Genomic DNA, 18615 nt, shown 5'->3' on the forward strand with positions numbered 1-18615 from the left:
AGAAAGTTGTTTTATGAACGAATTGAAACTGAATGCCAACGGTCCCTATTTATACATCTGATCGAGCACTCTCTCGCGGCCCGCGAGAGAGTTTACTTTGGCCTTCGCGGCCCACGAGCAAGGTAGGGTAGGCTTTTCCTTGGCCAGTCACGGGTGTAGGTTGAACGCGTAACAGGACACGTGGCATTACCGGGTTGTGCTTGGTGTCAGGCTGTCGCGCCCCGCGACTGAGGTAGCTAAGGGGGTCGCGGCCCGCGAGCGCCCCCTATTTCTTGTTTTTATTTAATTTTGTTAAATTAAATGTATTTTGGGCCTATTTTTCGTATACGGGATGTATTTTAGGACATACAGGGATGTTTTAAGGTTTTTAGGAGAGTTGTTATACGTGTCCCTTTTCTGCTTATGTTTGTCTTTTTCTTCAGGGAATCTTAAGTGGGGCACGGCCCCATGCCCGGTAGGCACGACCCCGTGCTTGGGTTCTAGTTTGTTGTTTTTGTTCTTGGGTGAAGCTTGGAGGGTCGGTATAGTGTATCAACTTCCCTTCTTCTGTATTTATGCTGGTTTTTGCTGTTAATTTGTTCCTTTTGTACGTTTAAGCTCTTTTAATCCTGAAAATCAAAAGTAAACAAAGAAACACACTTTTTCCAAATTAGTACTAAAAAGGGTTGTTTTTATACCTTATTTGATACAATTTATATGTTGCCTTTTGCGCGTATCAATGACTAATCTAACCATATTGCGAATGATAAATGGTAGTTTGATGCTTGACAAGTAGGTGGAAGCTTGGGGAGGAACGGGTAAAACGGATCAAATACGTGGGAAAAGCATAATCGGACGCAAAGTACTAGGCGCAAAGAACCAACCAGACTGATCGAGTGGAAAAATCAGGAATACAGAAACAAAAACGGCAATTGGACCAGAATGCAATTGCATTATAAGGTCGCAATTGAATAGATCGAGCAAGTTCAAATTGACGTAACATAAAACCTATTAGTCCGAAAGCGCCATGGAGAGCACCAAAAGTCCACAGACTGCCTAATTGACACCAACGAGTAAAATCTCCTTGTGCTTCAGGACCCCATAGTAATAACAAAGAATGTGCTAAACTATTAGCAGGAGTATAAACTACGACAGTTAAGAAATTGCAGCCTTCCAAATAGGAACTGGCCAATCCATGGGTATACCATGAAGTTCCAAAGGTTGTACCCGTGAACCAACCCCCTACGGCGAAATAGGCACAAGGAAAGAGCAATAGGCCGGACCAGCCTACAAAAACGAAACGGTCCCTACGTAACCAGTCATCCATAATATCAAACAAATCATTTTGGTCTTTGGTAAATTTACCAAGGGCTATAGTCCTCCTATTCAACTACTTCGACCATTTCCGGACATCTCATAGTATTTTCGGGGCGTCCAAAGAGTCGATCATTTCTGCATGATTTTTTTCTTTACATCTTTTAAATAGAACATCTACTCTGTATTTGGTTAAGAAAATGAGACCTAGTATTGGAATGAGTCTTTGAAATATGACGATCTAACACGAATCGATACGGGTCGGAACGAGTAAAAATGGTAAGAAACCATATTTGGTGGTAAACAATGAGTTTTGGAAAGATCCCCTATGGTGTAAGCCATGATGGGTAAAAAGGGTAAAATGATAATTTGGTCACGTGTTGACGAATAAACAATAAGTTTTGAAAAGACACCTTATGGCGTAAGCCATAATAGGTCAAACGAGTAAAGAAATGACTTTTAAGAAATATGACCACATGGTGTAAACCGTAACGGGTCAAATGGGTGAGATGGTAAATAAATACCTTCTTGAAATATATAATATTTGGGTTGTCCTAACGCAAAAAGGGTAAGTCAAGAGGTGGGTAAAATGGTCATTTAGGCCAAACGGGTCAAATGGTGATGTTATCACCATTTGATAATAAGGATTAATGATTGCTTGTGAGTCTTGTGCTCACAGGGAAGAATAGCGTACGGGCATGCATTGCTAATAATTAGCAACTAATAGATACAAGGTATTGAAAGCGGGTTAACGCTTTGACCCGATCCAGGTATGTGTAATTGGTCAAACTCTCAATGAGGACACAGGGTCCGATGAGAGTTAATTGAGTCACGAGTGGACATCGGATTACCTAAAGTGGGTATATCTAGTAATTTGAATTAGAGATATTATGTTCCTAGGAACACAATGAATTTTAAATGGAATACGGGTTAAATGTGCCCACTTGGACAAAACAAGTTTTTAAATGTCCTTCGTAGTTAAAAGGACTAAAATTGACCAAAACGCCGCCGAATGATGAACCGGGCAAACGAACCTTAAGGGTAGTTTAAAAATGAGTTTTATAATTGGGTAGACTCTTTCGGTGGTATTAAAGTGAAAGGCGTAAGCCTTTTTGGCTTAATGTCTTCTAACGGGTCATTCTTGTAAAATGTCAAACCGAAGGGTAAAATCGGAATATAATGATTTTACTATAACAATCCACCACAAATAAAGTTGTAGTGGAAGATAAATGGAAGTATTAGTGTGGAAATAAGTGGTTTGGAAAGAATGAGTGAGATTTAAGCTTAGTGCTCAAATCTTGAAGCAGGTCAAATAATTATGCGCATGAACTGGGTGACGGATGCGCAAAGTGTAAAATTGTGAATCCGGGTTATGCACTATGAGTAAAACATGCAGATAAATGTTTTACGAATGCATAGAAACAAGTTTGAGGTCAATCGGATGTGTCTTGACAAAGTTATGAAAATTTTGGTGAAAAAGAGTTTTGCTACAAATTTGCAGCTCCAAGCCTGCCGTAAGCTACGGCAGAGAGTCGTAAGCTACGGCAGAGAGTCGTAAGCTACGACACGGACTTCCTGGTTAAAATAGAACAGGTATACCGTAAGCGACGGCAGTGAGCCGTAGCCTACGACGAGTTATGTGAAACAAACAGAATAAACATACCGTAAGCTACGATAGGGAGCCGTAGCTTACGGTGGGTTATGGCAAAAATGGTTCATTTTTCTTGTTTTTGCATACGGGTTCGTTTAGACATGTTTTAAACATCCTATAATTGATGTTTCGATGGTTTTGTGACCCAGGTTGCTTAAGAACGGAAAACGGATGATGATCAAGTCGCGTAGCAAACCGAACACAGACCATGAATCAACGCTTTCGCGTTTAGATTTTTGGATTACCAAAAAAATCAAAGAAAATTCTTGTTTTATGAGTACTCCTTGGTACGAACGAAGTGTTAATTTATCTCGTTTTTGGAACGACTATGCAATTGCATTTATATTTATATAAATGCAAGATTTTATTATAGTTGAAGTCCTATTTGGGACGAGTCTTGCATTTACTTATAACAGGTTTTGTATTTAATGTCAAGTAGTCTTAACCCCACGCGTTGCAATTTCGGGTCTCAAATCATGTTGTTGTGGGCGTGGGGCATGCAACCGAATGACAACCAAAACTGGTAAAAAACGTAAAAAAAAATACGAATTTCTAACACCAAGTGAATCATGTGACGTAAACGTAGACAAAGTTGAATTTATACCGACACATATTAGAAAGTCAAGTGGTAAAAAACCTGAGTGACCACCAAATAACATGTCAAGTATCAAGCGAACAATGACCAAATCCGAAAAAAGCATAAAACATAAACTGATAAAGAAACAAAATTCATTTAACCTTTGTGGCAAATTATAAGAAATCAAAGTTTGTTACAAAAATTGAAAATCATAAAATTTAGGGGAATTGGCCTGTAATAATCTCACTTAGGCCTTATTGGCCATTAATAATCCCACCTCAGAATAATCCCCCCACCAGTTCCACCTTTTACCTATTTTTCCTACAATGGTCCCCCGTTAAAAAAACTTAACGGAGTTAAGTTTTTTTCCAAATTACAAACAAATTTTTTAGGGCTTTTGATCAGAACGATGATACGAGTCCATTGATGTAAAACTTACTTCGAAATGGTGCTCCAAGTGACTTGATTTTGGTTAATTGGAAATTTAAACACATGAATTGAAGCGCCGTTTTCATCGTTTGGAGCACCGTTTCGAGGCAAGTTTACATCAACGGACTCGTATCGTCGTTCTAATCAAAAGCCCTAAAAATTCTGTTTGTAATTTGGAAAAAGTTTAACTTCGTTAAGTTTTTTTAACGGGGGACCAATGTAGGAAAAATAGGTGAAAGGTGGGACTAGTGAGGGGAATATTCTGAGGTGGATTATTAATGGCCAATAAGGTCTAGGTGAGATTATTATAGACCAATTTCCCTAAAATTTACTATGAAAAAAGGAAAAAGAAATACAAAAAAAAAAAAAAAAAAACCACACACACACGAAAGACAAAATTACTATACCTTAACATGTTATGAATTAATATATATATATATATACACAATACATGCTATTAGAATCACGTGATCCTTTAGTAAAGACAAAGCCTTTAGGAACATCTGCGTTAAAGGTTTATGTTCAAGTCATATAAACGACAAGTTAAAAAAATGGGTAAATTACTTTTTGAGTCCCTGTGTTTTATGGGTTTTAACCACTTGAGTACAAAAACAAAAAGTTTAACGACCTGAGTCCCCATAAGCATTTTCTTTAACCATTTGAATCCAAATTTCTAACACTGTCAGAATTTTTTGGTTAACTATTGTTAAATGACCAAAATACCCTTATAATTAAAAAAAATATTTCTCTGTCTCTCTTGTCTCCCTCACACTTCCTTCATCTTCAATCCCCATTTCAATCTCTCTTTTTAACCTAATTAAATCCCCTTTTCATTCCCCACAACACCCACAACTTCAATCTCTGTTACAGATCAAACTACGCTTCCTGATATCTCCATACACCTTCTTCCCATTGGTCTCCGAACTTGCTAAAGAAATCGCCACCAGCGTTTCCCTCAATGTTACTCAAGCTCGAATCATGGGAGCCAATGCCGCCGGTGACCGGCTCGACCAAACCATCGTTCTCGTCAATCTAGTTCCCCTAAAACAAAATTTCAATTTCTCCACTGCATATTCAATCTACCAAAAGTTCTGGAGGAAACAAGTTTCCATCAGCAAAGCTCGATTTGGATCATATCAAGTCGTACACGTCCAATTTCCAGGTATTACATGGGTTATAAAAAGATAATTTATTTACTTTGTGTTTAGAAAAAGATCTTTACCCTTTGCAGGATTTGAAGTTACAACCATTTGGTTGCCATTATGGGCATTTGCTTTATAAATAAATAAAAGAATGTGTTTTTATTGTGAATTGGTAGTTTAGTAAAAGTGTAACTGCACATATGTAGAATTTGAAACCTGAATTATTTTTAGGGCTTCCACCATCTCCGCCTTCAAATTCCGCTGTAACAATCGATTCTAAAGGATTGCCGTCGAAGCCTTTTGGAGCAGACATACATAGAGAGAATAAGAAGAAGAGTAAGCTGAATGGAAGCATAATCGTTGTGGTTATTATATCTTCTATCACAGCTTTTGATCTTCTCATTGGAGCTTTTTGGCTTCTGTTGTTGAAAAGTGGATGCTCTTCTTCGTCCCTGGGGAAACCATCAGGTAAAATTCAAATCCACCCACCAGCTGCAACTCTGTCTGGATTGAAGATGAAGGAAGTGTGGGGGAGATAAGAGAGACATAAATATTTTTTTATTTTTTAATTATAAGGGTATTTTGATCATTTAAAAATAGTTAACCATAAAATTCTAACAGTGTTAGAAATTTGGATTCAAATGGTTAAAGAAAATGTTTATGGGGACTCAGGTCGTTAAACTTTTTGCTTTTGGACTCAAGTGGTTAAAACCTATAAAACACAGGGACTCAAAAAGTAATTTACCCTAAAAAATAGTCTTAAAAAATTACCAACCTTACATTATTTGTAAGGCCAACCGCAATGTCGACAGCCCCCCTCCCACATCACCATGAGTGATTCTGTGGCAAACAGCCATGGTGTTGGCCGGGCTTTTTCGGGTGGTCTAAGATGGATCTCCATTTATGGGATAAGAACTTGTGTTTTGTGGCCATGATTGAACCACTCTCTAGAAAATTATTTTTATTTATAACAACAAAATTATAACCTTTTAGTTCTTCAAATATAATTTGGATGTATAGAACATGTGAAACGTATGTTTATAAAGAAGGAGAAAGAAAAGTTTAAACTATGTTTCATGTCATATATGAATTATATCCATCATTATTTTTTATTGAGTAAACTGCCATTTTGGTCCCTGTAGTTTGGGCACTTTTGCCATTTTAGTCTAAATCTCAAACTTTTTACATCTGGGTCCCTGTGGTTTGTATTTTGTTGCCATTTTGGTCTAAAACTCAAATCATATCAGATTTCTAAAAAAAACCCTGCTATTTTGTCCTTTTCTGAAGGGGCATTTTGGTCATTTTAAAAAAAAGCCCTGTCTGTCTCCCTTCTCTCCTCTTTATCTGCAGATCACCAAAAAAAAAAAAACCCCTGTCTCTCTCTCTCTCTCTTTTCTCTCTCTCTATTTGCAGATCATCACCAAAAAAACCAATCTCTCTCTCTTTTTTTCTCTATCTACCGTCTATTACCCTTCACTTAGGGTTATATGACAGTGAGCAAAGAAGAACCAGAAGCACCTGAACCACCACCGCCCTCATCCAACCTGAACTACCTTCATCAAACCCAGATCAACTCTTCACACAAAAATACAGTTTATCCACATCCACCCCCAATCTTTCGATCTCTCCAGAAGCAACGGAACCCGCCGGCGGCGACGGTAATGGAGGTGATGATATGGTCAGGCTTTGATTTTGGCTCGGATTACCAGGAAGAGGTTTAATGGTTCGGGTTTTGTTCGGATTTTGCTTTGGGTTTGGTGAAGGTGGTGACAGCGGCTGTTTGACGTAGTTGGGTGGCCGGTGGTGGTGGTGGTGGTGCTGGTGGTGGTGATGGTGGTGGTAGTGGCGATGATGAAGCCAGTTGATGACCAAAATGACCAAAAGGTTTAGGGATATGTTGAAGAAGATGATGAGTTTGAATATTGGTCTGTGAAATCGAATACGAGTTTTATGATTCTGTATATATTAAATTTTAGATATTGTAGTTTTGTTATATATTTAGATCGAATTTAACATTCTCCAAAAGCTTTATGTTGAAATTAGATTCGTTCGTTTTTAGTAGATTCTTGATATCTACTGGGGAGATGAACTGGGTTTTTTTGGGAAAGATGAACTCTAAATGGGGGTATAATGACCAAAATGCCTCTGAGAAAAAGGACAAAAATCAGGGTTTTTTTTTTTTAGAAATCTGACCTGATTTGAAATTTGGACCAAAATGGCAACAAAATGCAAACCACAGGGACCCAGATGTAAAAACTTTGAGATTTGGACTAAAATGGCAAAAGTGCCCAAACCACAGGGACCAAAATGGCAGTTTACTCTTTTTTATTTATTAATTTGTAAGAGATTGTGTTAATCATGCGTTTTGACTTATTTAATTTACATGTAGTACCATTTGATTGAGAATCATTTAACTTATAGAAAACATATGTATGTAGTATATGAAAACATATATTTATCATGATATACAACTGTTATTGGATAATTATATTCCTTACTTTATTTCTCAAAAAGCATACTAGTGGTTGATGATTACCTGTATGTTCAAATAATACTTTCTTTAATGCGTCCATAAAGAAAATATTCGAATACGGCGTGTCACAAGTGGAAAATTATTGAAAGAAAACAAAAATATATTCATTAAATATGATAATGATAATTTCAAAAGAAAGATACTAAAATGTATTTTTTTTTTAATAATTATACTGATATTTGCTGACATGTATGCTTTGGGCCATTGCTAACTTCATCTTTTTGTTTTTTATTACTCCTAAGACGTTCATTTGTTATTTTCTATAAAACATTTCTGACGGGTTCTTGTAACCCTAGACCAGAGTAAAAAAAACCTCAATTTTTAGCCCCAAATGTAAAATAGTTCAACGAATTAATTAAAACTTGAGCAAAACATGAATGCTAAGTTATCGGAGAAAGTATCTGATCACCGGCGTGAAGGCTCGGCGGCCGGAGAAAGCAACCATTTCTCTCTCTCTAATCACATTCTCTAAGGCTGGCTTCATCTTCAAATCAAGTGTCTAACCCTCAGTTTCATGCTTTCTTTTCATAATGAAAGTGAATCATGGTGGTGGAATGCAAAAGGGAACATATATGGTTTGATGGGGAGGAAACACGATTTCACCGGCTGGTAAAAAAAAGTCCAATGATCACATGCCAGCAGCCGTGTATGACTGTTCATTCCATTGTATTATTAATAGGTAGAGATATTAATGCTCGGCTGCGTTTAACTATTTTTTCTTTACATTCTAAGTTTATTGAAAATGAAATTATATTCTAAATAGCAGTACGTTGACAAACCAAAGTCGTATCAACCAAACAACATAAATAGCGGTATCGGTATTAATTTTTATGGTATTGATTAACTTAAATCACAACTTTAATTTTTGGGTTACATCGTACAACTTGTGTGTAATAATTAGTATTTAGGACGGCGGGAGCGTTAAACCGAACGAAAAATTAGATGTTAAAACGTTGAACCACGCAAGAACATTGCGGCATGTTAGGCATATGAGGGAATTAAACTGAGATAATTAACTTGGTTAGTCGTAGAGGATTGAACCCGTAATAAAAATATAAAAGTTATTTTTAGCAAGTTTTAAACATAAAGGCTTAAACCTGCAAGTTTGAGAAAACATAAAAGACTGTTGTGCATTTTACTCTAGTAGTTATTTGGTTCTATCTCATCTTTTAATGCTAATTCATTTTTTTTAACAAATTTACATTTTTACCCCTAAACTTTGATAAATTTATTGTACAACCCTAAACTTTAATAGTTGTTGGTATAAACTCGACTACGTCTATGTTTTACGTCACCTGACTCACTTGTTAGAAATTCGTGCTTTTGTTTTATGTTTTTCCCGGTTTTGGTTGTCGTTTAGTTGGCATTTTTTACGCCCACTCCCCTCACGCTTGTAGCACAATTTTACACTCCCTGCCCCGCAATGCCTGGGGCTTAAGACGAGCTATCATAAATTTTGAACATATTTTGTTTTTCTTTTATAACTTTTTAAATATGATCTTTAAAAAATTCCAAGTATACATTACAACATATTTATTTTTTATGCAAGTCTTGATGGTCGTTGTTCGCTATCATTATTTTTGAACATATTTTGTTTTTTTTTTCTTATAACTTTTTAAATATGATCTTTTATAAAATACCAAGTATATTGTTACAACATATTTTTTTATGCACATTATGATGGTCGTCATTCGTATCATGCAAAAACCTAATTAACCTAGAGAATTAGGGTATGCATGATATCATATCCACAAACACGCATGTGGTCAGTATTAGTGTGTTACATATTTTGTTTGATTATTTATATTAAGACTTAATATGAAACTAAATTTTGGTCTGATTGATTAATTAAATACTATGAAATGTGAAATTGATTGATTGGAAAACAATAATCACTCTCGGGTTACAACATATTTATTTTTATGCACATTTTGATGGCCGTCATTCGTGTAATGCAAAAACCTAATTAACCTAGATAGCTAGGGTAAGCATCATATCGTATCCACAAGAAGCATGTGCTCAATATTAGTGTATTACACATTTTGTTTGATTATTTATACTAAAACTTAATATAAAACTGAATTTAGGTTTGATTGATTAATGAAACATTATGAAATCTGAAATTGATTGATTGGAAAACAATAATTACTCTCGGGTTTCATGTATGTGAAGCGCTCCAAAAGTTTTACCAATCGGAAAGCCACATAAACATGACTTGTTAAACTGTTTGGTTGAAAAGATACTACGAGACGAATAATTTGGTTATGATTATTAACCAATGAAACCAAGTACATTCACAACTAATAACTCATCTATTTAGCTAACCCTACATTTGGGGTTGATCACAAGCGAATTACCTTCGCATGTCGATGATTGACTTTGATTCTTGATGTTTTCTTGTTGGAATTATGATGTGCTAGTATTGTATCATTGACGTAACAAATCAAGTTGATATTGACTGAAACCGGATTTCCATCGCACCTGAGAAACCCACTAGTTAACTTTTTATATTAATCTACTTTTTTCTATCTTAATATCACTCATAAATAGTAACTTCAATCAGATTTATAAATTGTTTTAATTTAACATAAAAATTATTAAAAAGATGTGGAAATTTATTCAGTGCAGGATGTGTGTAATAAATACCCTGTATTAACATAAAGCGTTAAATGCCATTTTAGTCCATGTGGTTTGTATCATTTTGCCAGTTCAGTCCAAAGGTTTGGAATGTTATCATTTTAGTCCAAATAGTTTCTAGCGTTGTCATTTTAGTCCACTGGGTTAACTACGTTCATTTTTTGTATTAGCTAGAAGGGTAATTCGATCATTTTATGTGGTCGAAATGCCCTTATAGTTAACATAATAAAGGGATGAAGTTAACTCAGTGAACTAAAATTACAACGTTTGAAACTATTTGGACTAAAATGACAACGTTTCAAACCTTTAAACTAAACTGGTAAAATAGCCCAAATCACAGAGACTAAAACGACATTTAACTCAACATAAAAATATTCAAAAGATGAGGGAGTGAAGTGTGAACTAGCTATTAAGTACAGGATGTGTGCAATAAATACCCTGTATATGTGGAACTTTGAAAAACTGGTCCATTTGGCACATTGCTTTTTAACTGGTTCCCAAATTAAATACGATGAAAATTTATTATTTCACCCAATAGATTAATAAGTCTTAAAATATAGCCCCTGTACTTCCATAATTAAATTCTTTTCAATCATGTTTCCATGAATTATTTTGCAAGTTTCACTAAACTAAAACTTTAATTTGTTTGTCATTTGGTAAATTAATCAACTTTATTGTTCTTTAATTCTTCACTTCACATTTTTCTTTAATTCTACCAATGATATGGTGATTATTAAAACTGCTCTGAAAATAAAGACAACTGATATATAAATAGAAGGGAACAAGAACGGAAGACATTTAACATGATTTAACGGTCTAAGTTTCTTTGTGGGCGAGGAGTAGGTCTAAGTATAAGTGTTTGGATTGGGGTCATTGGTGCGACTTCAATGTTTGAGATATAATCATTTAATGCTTGATGTATGGGTTTTTCAGCATCTGACCGTTTTTTCTATATTTATATAAAAGCTGTCTGTTTAAAAAAATTAAACATGATATAAATTACCGATGCAAAAAGATGAAAAGACAACGTGTATCTATAATAATGATGATTAACATGATAACCCACCGATTATATCCATTGGCTTTACTGATTATTGGCGGAAAAAAATCCTTTAAAACATCTGCGTGAACTAATAGTACTATTTCTACTATAAATATCTGAATCTAATAACTAGTTGTGCTTGATCTTCCAACAAGATATTAGAAAACTAAATTTCTTTTACTTTTGATGTTTTAAACATGTCTAAAAGTAATTTCAAATATGCATGACAACCAACATCAATATCCAAAAGAAACACACAAAATGGTAAACATCTGTTAAAGTTAACTTTATTTTATCAGCGAACACATACTCCTCTAAAACCTACTCACTTTATAGCACTTAAACCCGTACCACTTTAAAGACGATAAACACCCGGTGTCACACCACTAGACAAAGAAGCCATCACGAGTCAAAATTGTGACAATCTACAACTCAAAATAGCATATGAACAACTTAAGGTAGAAATTACCATATACACGCACACCAACACCACAAAATTTCCAAAACCACACCCTCCACCGGAGTTCCAAAACCGCCCCCACCACCACCAATCCCATTCTACCCACACAAAGAATAATAATAAATAATAGTCAAAAGGTCAATTTCAAGTATTCCACACGCCACAAAACTTGAGTTTTGACACCCTTTCAACCCAAAAAACGAACATATTCAACTCTTGCTGTATTCAATTTAGGTTCCCATTTCACCTCAACTCAACAACAATAATGGAAGAATCATCGGAAACTGTGGTGAGTAAAGTAGGCGTACGGTCATCAGTAATCGAATCCCTCAAGGGTTTCTCTTTTTCCGGCGTACGGATCCGTAAAGATGAGTTGCGGAACAAGCTTACCATGCCGGAGTATTTAAGATTGGCGATGAAAGACGCCATTTTTGAGGAAGATATTGACGCCGGAAAACGTCACTATGACGTCATCGCCGCCGGTGGTCATGATGCGCCGCCGGTCGCCGCCCCTGAAGCGCCAGTGGTTGTGTTTATTAATTCCAAGAGTGGTGGTCGTCTTGGGCCCGAGTTGAAAGATTTGTTGCAGGATTTGATGAGTGAAGAACAGGTAATTTTTTTTTTTTTTTTTTTTGTAGATGAGGAATTGTAGGTGTTATTGTGGGTTTTATATGTAGATTTAAAAGTTGCATTAGTTAAGGTGAAGAACAGGTAAAGTTTTTTTTTTTTTTTTTTTTTTTTAATATATATGTGTTTCAATCATGAAGGGTAAGTCATTCTTGATTTAATGATGCAAAAAAGAATCATAATTTGTTGAAGTTTATGGTTCTTGCTAATGGTTTATGTTGGAGAAATCTTTGTACATTTTGAGTGCTACTGCTATATATGATAAACTGTTTTAAATTTTAATAAATTTGGTAAAAGAATTGGATTTTTACATAGATGCAAAGTGCAAACAAATTAATGTTTTTTGCAGTGTGTTGTAACTTGTAAAAAAAGTTTTGTTTTTTGATGTTAGGTTTTTGAAGTTCTAAAAGTGAAGCCACACAAGTTTATTCAGTTCGGGTTGGGTTGCCTTGAGATGCTTGCTAGTCTTGGTGACAGCTGTGCCAAGGAAACTCGCGAAAGATTGAGGGTTGTGGTATGCGTAAATTGTAATATGTTTAATTCAAATATTCGATGGTAGTTGATGGTACTTCCGTATGATTGTCATAGTCGTCAAAGGCGCAAAGGGTGAGCCTATGGCCAGAATTTTCAAGATTTGGCCGGAATCTCACCGGAGCTCCTGCATGGCGGCAAGGCGTTTTCTTGCGCCTGAGGGCCTAAGCGCGTGCCCAAAGGGCTTTTGACAACATAGATGATTTATAACATGAAATTAGGATTTTGGGTTGTTAACTTGTTATTTGACAGGTTGCAGGAGGTGACGGTACTGTGGGTTGGGTTCTCGGGTGCCTAGGAGAGCTTCATAAAGCGGGTCGGGACCCGGTTCCACCTACTGCAATCGTACCTCTTGGTACAGGAAACGACTTATCCAGGAGTTTCGGTTGGGTAATAACTAATTACTTATAATAATAATAATAATAACCATCTACTTTTAGTTTTCTGATACGGGTCGGGTTTGGACATATATTCAGGGTGGTTCGTTTCCTTACAACTGGAAAACAGCTATTAAAAAGACCCTTGATAAGGCAATTCACGGTCCAACTTGCCGCCTGGATAGGTGAGTTACATTTTCATGGGCTTCCTATGAAACATTAATTGTTTTTAAATAAAAATATTGCTTTATGAATCGTATCTTGTTATGCACAGTTGGAATCTTGTAATATCAATGCCAGCGGGTGCAGCAGATTTGGTTGCCCCTCATTCTTTGAAACGATCAGAAGAAGTTGTTCTTGATCAGGTTAAGATTACTGCACAAATCAAAATATATGTTAATATTATGTTGGTTATAAAACTGCGTATGAGGCAACTTATGGGGCAAAAAGGCGGGCATCATGAAAAAATTGAGTGAATTTCAAGGATTGTCTTTTATCTTTATACCCATTTTCAGGCGCTGTCCTTTATGTTCAAAATTGACGAGTTTTGTCCTTTATGTTTTTGGTCATGTGCTTTGCACATGAGGGCATTTTTGTCAATTCAAAGGTTGCAGAAGCTTTGAGCTGTAAATCTGCCGTTGAACTTACCTTTGAATTGACAAAAATGCCCTCATGTGCAAAGCAGGTGACCAAATTTAACTGAAAAAACTAACTGGGTTAGGCCTAAAGGACAAAACATGTATGATATGAAAACATAAAGGACAAAACTCGTCAATTTTGAACATAAAGGACAACGCCTGAAAATGGGTATAAAGATAAAGGACAATCCTTGAAATCCACTCTGAAAAATTTATGAAAGGTTTACTTGATAAATATGTAAAACAAATAAGAGGGACACAACTTCTGGTTGTAAATAAAGCTTATAAGGTTGTGTATTATTTAGGACCTATACGCCTCGGAGCGCCTCATGCTTTTTTTTAAACCAAGAATATTATGCGTTTTCGCAACTTTATTTCAAGAAATACGGGAATTTAAAATTTTGAACCTTTATGCACTCACTTATTTGCAGGATTTAAAAATAGAAGGAGCATTACCTGAAAAAGTTACTTCCTACCAAGGAGTCTTTTATAATTACTTTAGCATCGGTATGCCATTGTATTTTTTTAAAATCACTTATTTTCTAACTAATTATTGTTACTATTTATTATTTATGGGTTTATTTTGATGTTTTCTTCTCTGTTTTTGGTCTTATTTATGTAGGGATGGATGCCCAAGTGGCTTACGGTTTTCATACTCTGAGGAACAAGAAACCTTATCTTGCCCAAGGTCCTATTTCAAACAAGGTCTACCTTTATTCCGCTTCTGGTTAAGTTTCATAAATTGTTATGATATTTTCTCATTTCAATCCTTTTCTTGATCGAGTATATGTAAGCTAATATGCTAAAAGGTAAACTGTTTGACTATATTTGGTTGCAGATAATTTACTCGAGTTATAGTTGCAAACAAGGATGGTTCTTTACGCCTTGTATAGCCGATCCCGGTTTAAGGTTAGAATTTTTTAAAATGACATGCCTTTGTAAGTCTAAAATAGTAAAATGCTACCGGGTCAAAACTGGTAATATGTCGAATACGATTACAAAGTTTATAATATGTCAATAATAATCTATTTTTGTGCAAATAATGATGTAGGAGGTTTTATGCATTATAATTACATTTTGGCCCACCGTTGACCCGTTTTATTTACCCGTTTGACTTGTTGGATATTACATTGTAACCCAAATTGGCCCATATGTAAGTAAACTGTGAAAGTTCGTTTGTGACTGACAATGTGGTGAACCGTTAACGCTAGGGGACTAAATAACATCTTGAAGCTGCATGTTAAAAGACTCAACAGCACGACGTGGGAGCCTATTACTATCCCCTCGAGGTGCGGCTTTTATATCTTATCTTTTATGTTCAATAATTTATTTACTTGTGACATTAAAGTTACCAAAGGTGCGGCATATTTGATCTAAAACAATCGATCATACCCTTCTTGTGAAATATGCGATGATTGACTTGACATGTAGTTTGAAGAATTGCTTGGTTATTTGTGAAATGTCTAAAATACCCATTATGGACAAATTAAGGAGTTACTTATTTAATTGATGAGTAAAGTACACGGATTGCCCCTGTAGTTAACCAAAATTTTGGATTTGGTCCCCTAGCTTTTCAAAAGTACACCGATGGTCCCTGTGGTTTGCATTTTGTAACGTATTTAGTCCCCAACTAACAAATCTAAAGGTTTTAACATGTCCAAGTTAGGGGCTAAATGTGTTACAAAGTGCAAACTACAGGGACCATCCATGTACTTTTGGCAAAACTTGTAGACTAAATGCGATACAAAGTGCAAACCAGAGGGGCCATCCGTGTACTTTTGGAAATCTAGGGACCAAATCCAAACCTTTGGTCAACCCCAGGGACGATCTGTGTACTTTACTCTTAATTGACTGACAAACATGTGTATGTTTCAGTGTTAGGTCTATAGTGGCTTTGAATCTTCATAGCTATGCAAGTGGAAGAAATCCATGGGGAAAATTGAAGCCAGAATATTTACAAAAGGTAACATTTGTTCATTAAGATCTTGTGGCAACAAATGGAGACGGAATCTGATTTGCATCCAAATATTGAATGCAGAAAGGGTTTGTTGAGGCTAAAGCAGATGATGGTGTTTTAGAAGTTTTCGGGTTTAAACATGGATGGCATGCATCGTTTGTTATGGCCGAACTTATTTCAGCCAAACACATTGCACAGGTATTTATTTAACCTGGTTAAGGGGCTGTTTGTTTACCTCTTAATGGAGCTCTTAATGATTCAGACCTCTTACTGGTTCAGCACTTAATGGTTCAGACTGTTTGTTTCGCGAGCAAATGTCTGAATGGTTCAGACATTACCTCTGAATGGTTAAGAATTATACAGAGTCTGAATGGTTAAGACCTCTAATCGGAATTGATCAGACATTTGCCTCTAAACGGTTAAGCATTATACTGGCTCTTAATGGTTCAGACCTCTTACTGGTTCAGCACTTAATGATTCAGACCTCTTACTGGTTCAGCACTTAACCATTCAGAAGTTGCCAAACAGCCCCTAAGTCTGTTCGATATGTTAATGGTCTTTATATTATTTTATAATTTTACGATTATCAGGCTAGTGAAATCCGGTTTGAGTTGAGGGGTGGAGCATGGAAAGAAGGTTTTATGCAGATGGACGGAGAACCATGGAAACAACCCATGAACAACGAGTTGTCGACGTTTGTGGACATCAAACGGGTGCCGTTTCAGTCGGTTATGATCAAGGGAGAGTAAGTTATGTAACTAAGTGATGTGTAAAATACTTGTTTGTCTTGTAAAAGAAAAAAAAAAGAGCATTTGTATGGTTGGTAATTTATTTATTGTTAATATTAGTTGTTTCATTGTTAGTGGTGTGGCTTTTGTGAAGTCTGAATATTGTAAATGGTTCAGTTTGTTCAACCTTGTTTAGATGCACTGAAACCTGTAAATGAAATACTGAACTATCTAGAAACTAGATTTTCGTTTTTTATATCATTTTACTTCTTTCTAATCATTATATTTGTGGTTTTAGTTAAAGAAAGTAATTGCATACAATTCAATAAAAAAGATGCCCTGCTTGTCATGTGCATGAATTGTGAATACAGTTAAATAGAAGAAATTCTCTACTTGTCATGTGCATGAGTTGTTTTTCAACAATTTCCAAAAGAAACGAAATGAACGAATACGAATAAAGTTTTGTTTGTGTTCGTTTGTTAAGGAACAAACATGTTCATGAGCTGTTCACAAACGCTTATCGAACGAGATTTCTTATTTGTGTTCCTGCATTAAGGAAAGGAACTTGTTCGTGAACTGTTCACGAACACTTACTATACACAAATGAACTCTAACAAATGTTCATGAACATAAATGAACATAAACGACGTTTATGAACACAAATAAATACAGTATATTCATTTTAGAATAAAATCTGCATTTTCATCACAAGCATTACAAAGAATCCACAAAAAAATAAATAAACACTTAACATAATTATCCGAACATAGTTGACATGATTATCAGAAACATGATTAACACAAAATTAAGAGTTTGTCAAGCTTTAACACAAACTAAAATTGAAATAGTGAAATGAGGGATGTTTTGAGAGACATATAAGATAACTAGGGTTTCAAATTTTAAAAACTAGAAACAATAAAACAAAATACAACATCTAAATACCTTTAAACGAACGAGTACAAATAAACATTAACGAGTGAACATAAATGAACACATTACCGAACGCTCATGAACATAAACGAACACATTACCGAACGTTCATGAACATAAACGAGCGAACACAACCTCTGTTCATGTTCGTTCGTTTAACTTAACGAACGGAATTTCGTGTTCGTTTTCATTCATTTACTAAACGAACGAACATAAACGAACTTCCCACCGAACTCTTCACTAAACGTTCGGTTCATTTACAACCCTAAGTGATACTGATTGAACATTGGTACTGTTACATATTCAGCATGATATTAAAATTACCGATATCCCACCGTAATAACCGATATCTCAAATATCAGGCCTTGACCGATATCCGACTTTTTACCACATTACTGGAGGGTAACTTTGTACATCTCTATACTTCCCGAAAGCAGAATGTTATCTAGCAACACAAAATATGAAATAAAATATCTTTATCCTAGTTTATATAATTTTTGGTTTCATTACTAATTGGTGTTTTGTACTACGAGTATTGAACCAACACCGTGCCGCTATAACCGATACCGTGCGCCGCTATAACCGATACTGTGCCGCCATAACGGTACAATATTTCTTTTGTGTTTTTACTTGTTTTTAAGTACTGAACCTGGTGGCGTTATGGCACTGATCTTAACTGCTACTAGTACGGTATAAATCTCATCCTTAATTTCCAATACTATCAAATTAAAGGAGATGTTTTAATGTCATAACTAGATACAATCTAAATACAATTCTCTCTTTTTTGATCTCTAATATGATAGTTATTTCATAAATAAGTCTAGAATTAAAATTTATTAAATAACCACAAAAATCTTCATTGAATACCTATTGATTTGATTATATAAAAATACTTTGATTTTGTTCATTTTTAATAAAAATTAAATGAAAATAAATACAATATAAATAAAATGAACTTAAAAATACATAGGACAGGTGAAAAAAGCATAACAAATATATATATATATATATATATATATATATATATATATATATATATATATATATAGGGAGAGGATCATGA

General features: G+C 35.2%; 2 protein-coding genes across 2 annotated transcripts; both read left to right on the plus strand.

Moving 5' to 3' along the window:
- The first annotated feature begins 4691 nt into the window (after positions 1 to 4691).
- LOC110938636 (receptor-like serine/threonine-protein kinase ALE2) lies at positions 4692 to 7145 on the plus strand. The gene is made up of 2 exons (XM_022180831.2): positions 4692 to 5112; positions 5324 to 7145. Exons 1-2 carry the CDS (start codon positions 4929 to 4931, stop codon positions 5629 to 5631), a joined length of 492 nt encoding a protein of 163 aa, XP_022036523.1. The 5' UTR covers positions 4692 to 4928; the 3' UTR covers positions 5632 to 7145.
- A 4627-nt stretch (positions 7146 to 11772) lies between these two features.
- On the plus strand, positions 11773 to 16883 carry LOC110940167 (diacylglycerol kinase 4). Its single transcript, XM_022181728.2, has 12 exons — positions 11773 to 12374; positions 12783 to 12905; positions 13175 to 13312; positions 13399 to 13484; positions 13574 to 13664; positions 14369 to 14444; positions 14560 to 14642; positions 14776 to 14846; positions 15149 to 15226; positions 15813 to 15900; positions 15976 to 16092; positions 16485 to 16883. The coding sequence occupies exons 1-12, from the start codon at positions 12030 to 12032 to the stop codon at positions 16641 to 16643; spliced, it is 1455 nt and encodes a 484-aa protein (XP_022037420.1). The 5' UTR covers positions 11773 to 12029; the 3' UTR covers positions 16644 to 16883.
- The last annotated feature ends 1732 nt before the right edge of the window (positions 16884 to 18615 follow it).

This window comes from Helianthus annuus, chromosome 5, assembly GCF_002127325.2.
Source record: "Helianthus annuus cultivar XRQ/B chromosome 5, HanXRQr2.0-SUNRISE, whole genome shotgun sequence".
Taxonomy (NCBI): domain Eukaryota; kingdom Viridiplantae; phylum Streptophyta; class Magnoliopsida; order Asterales; family Asteraceae; genus Helianthus; species Helianthus annuus.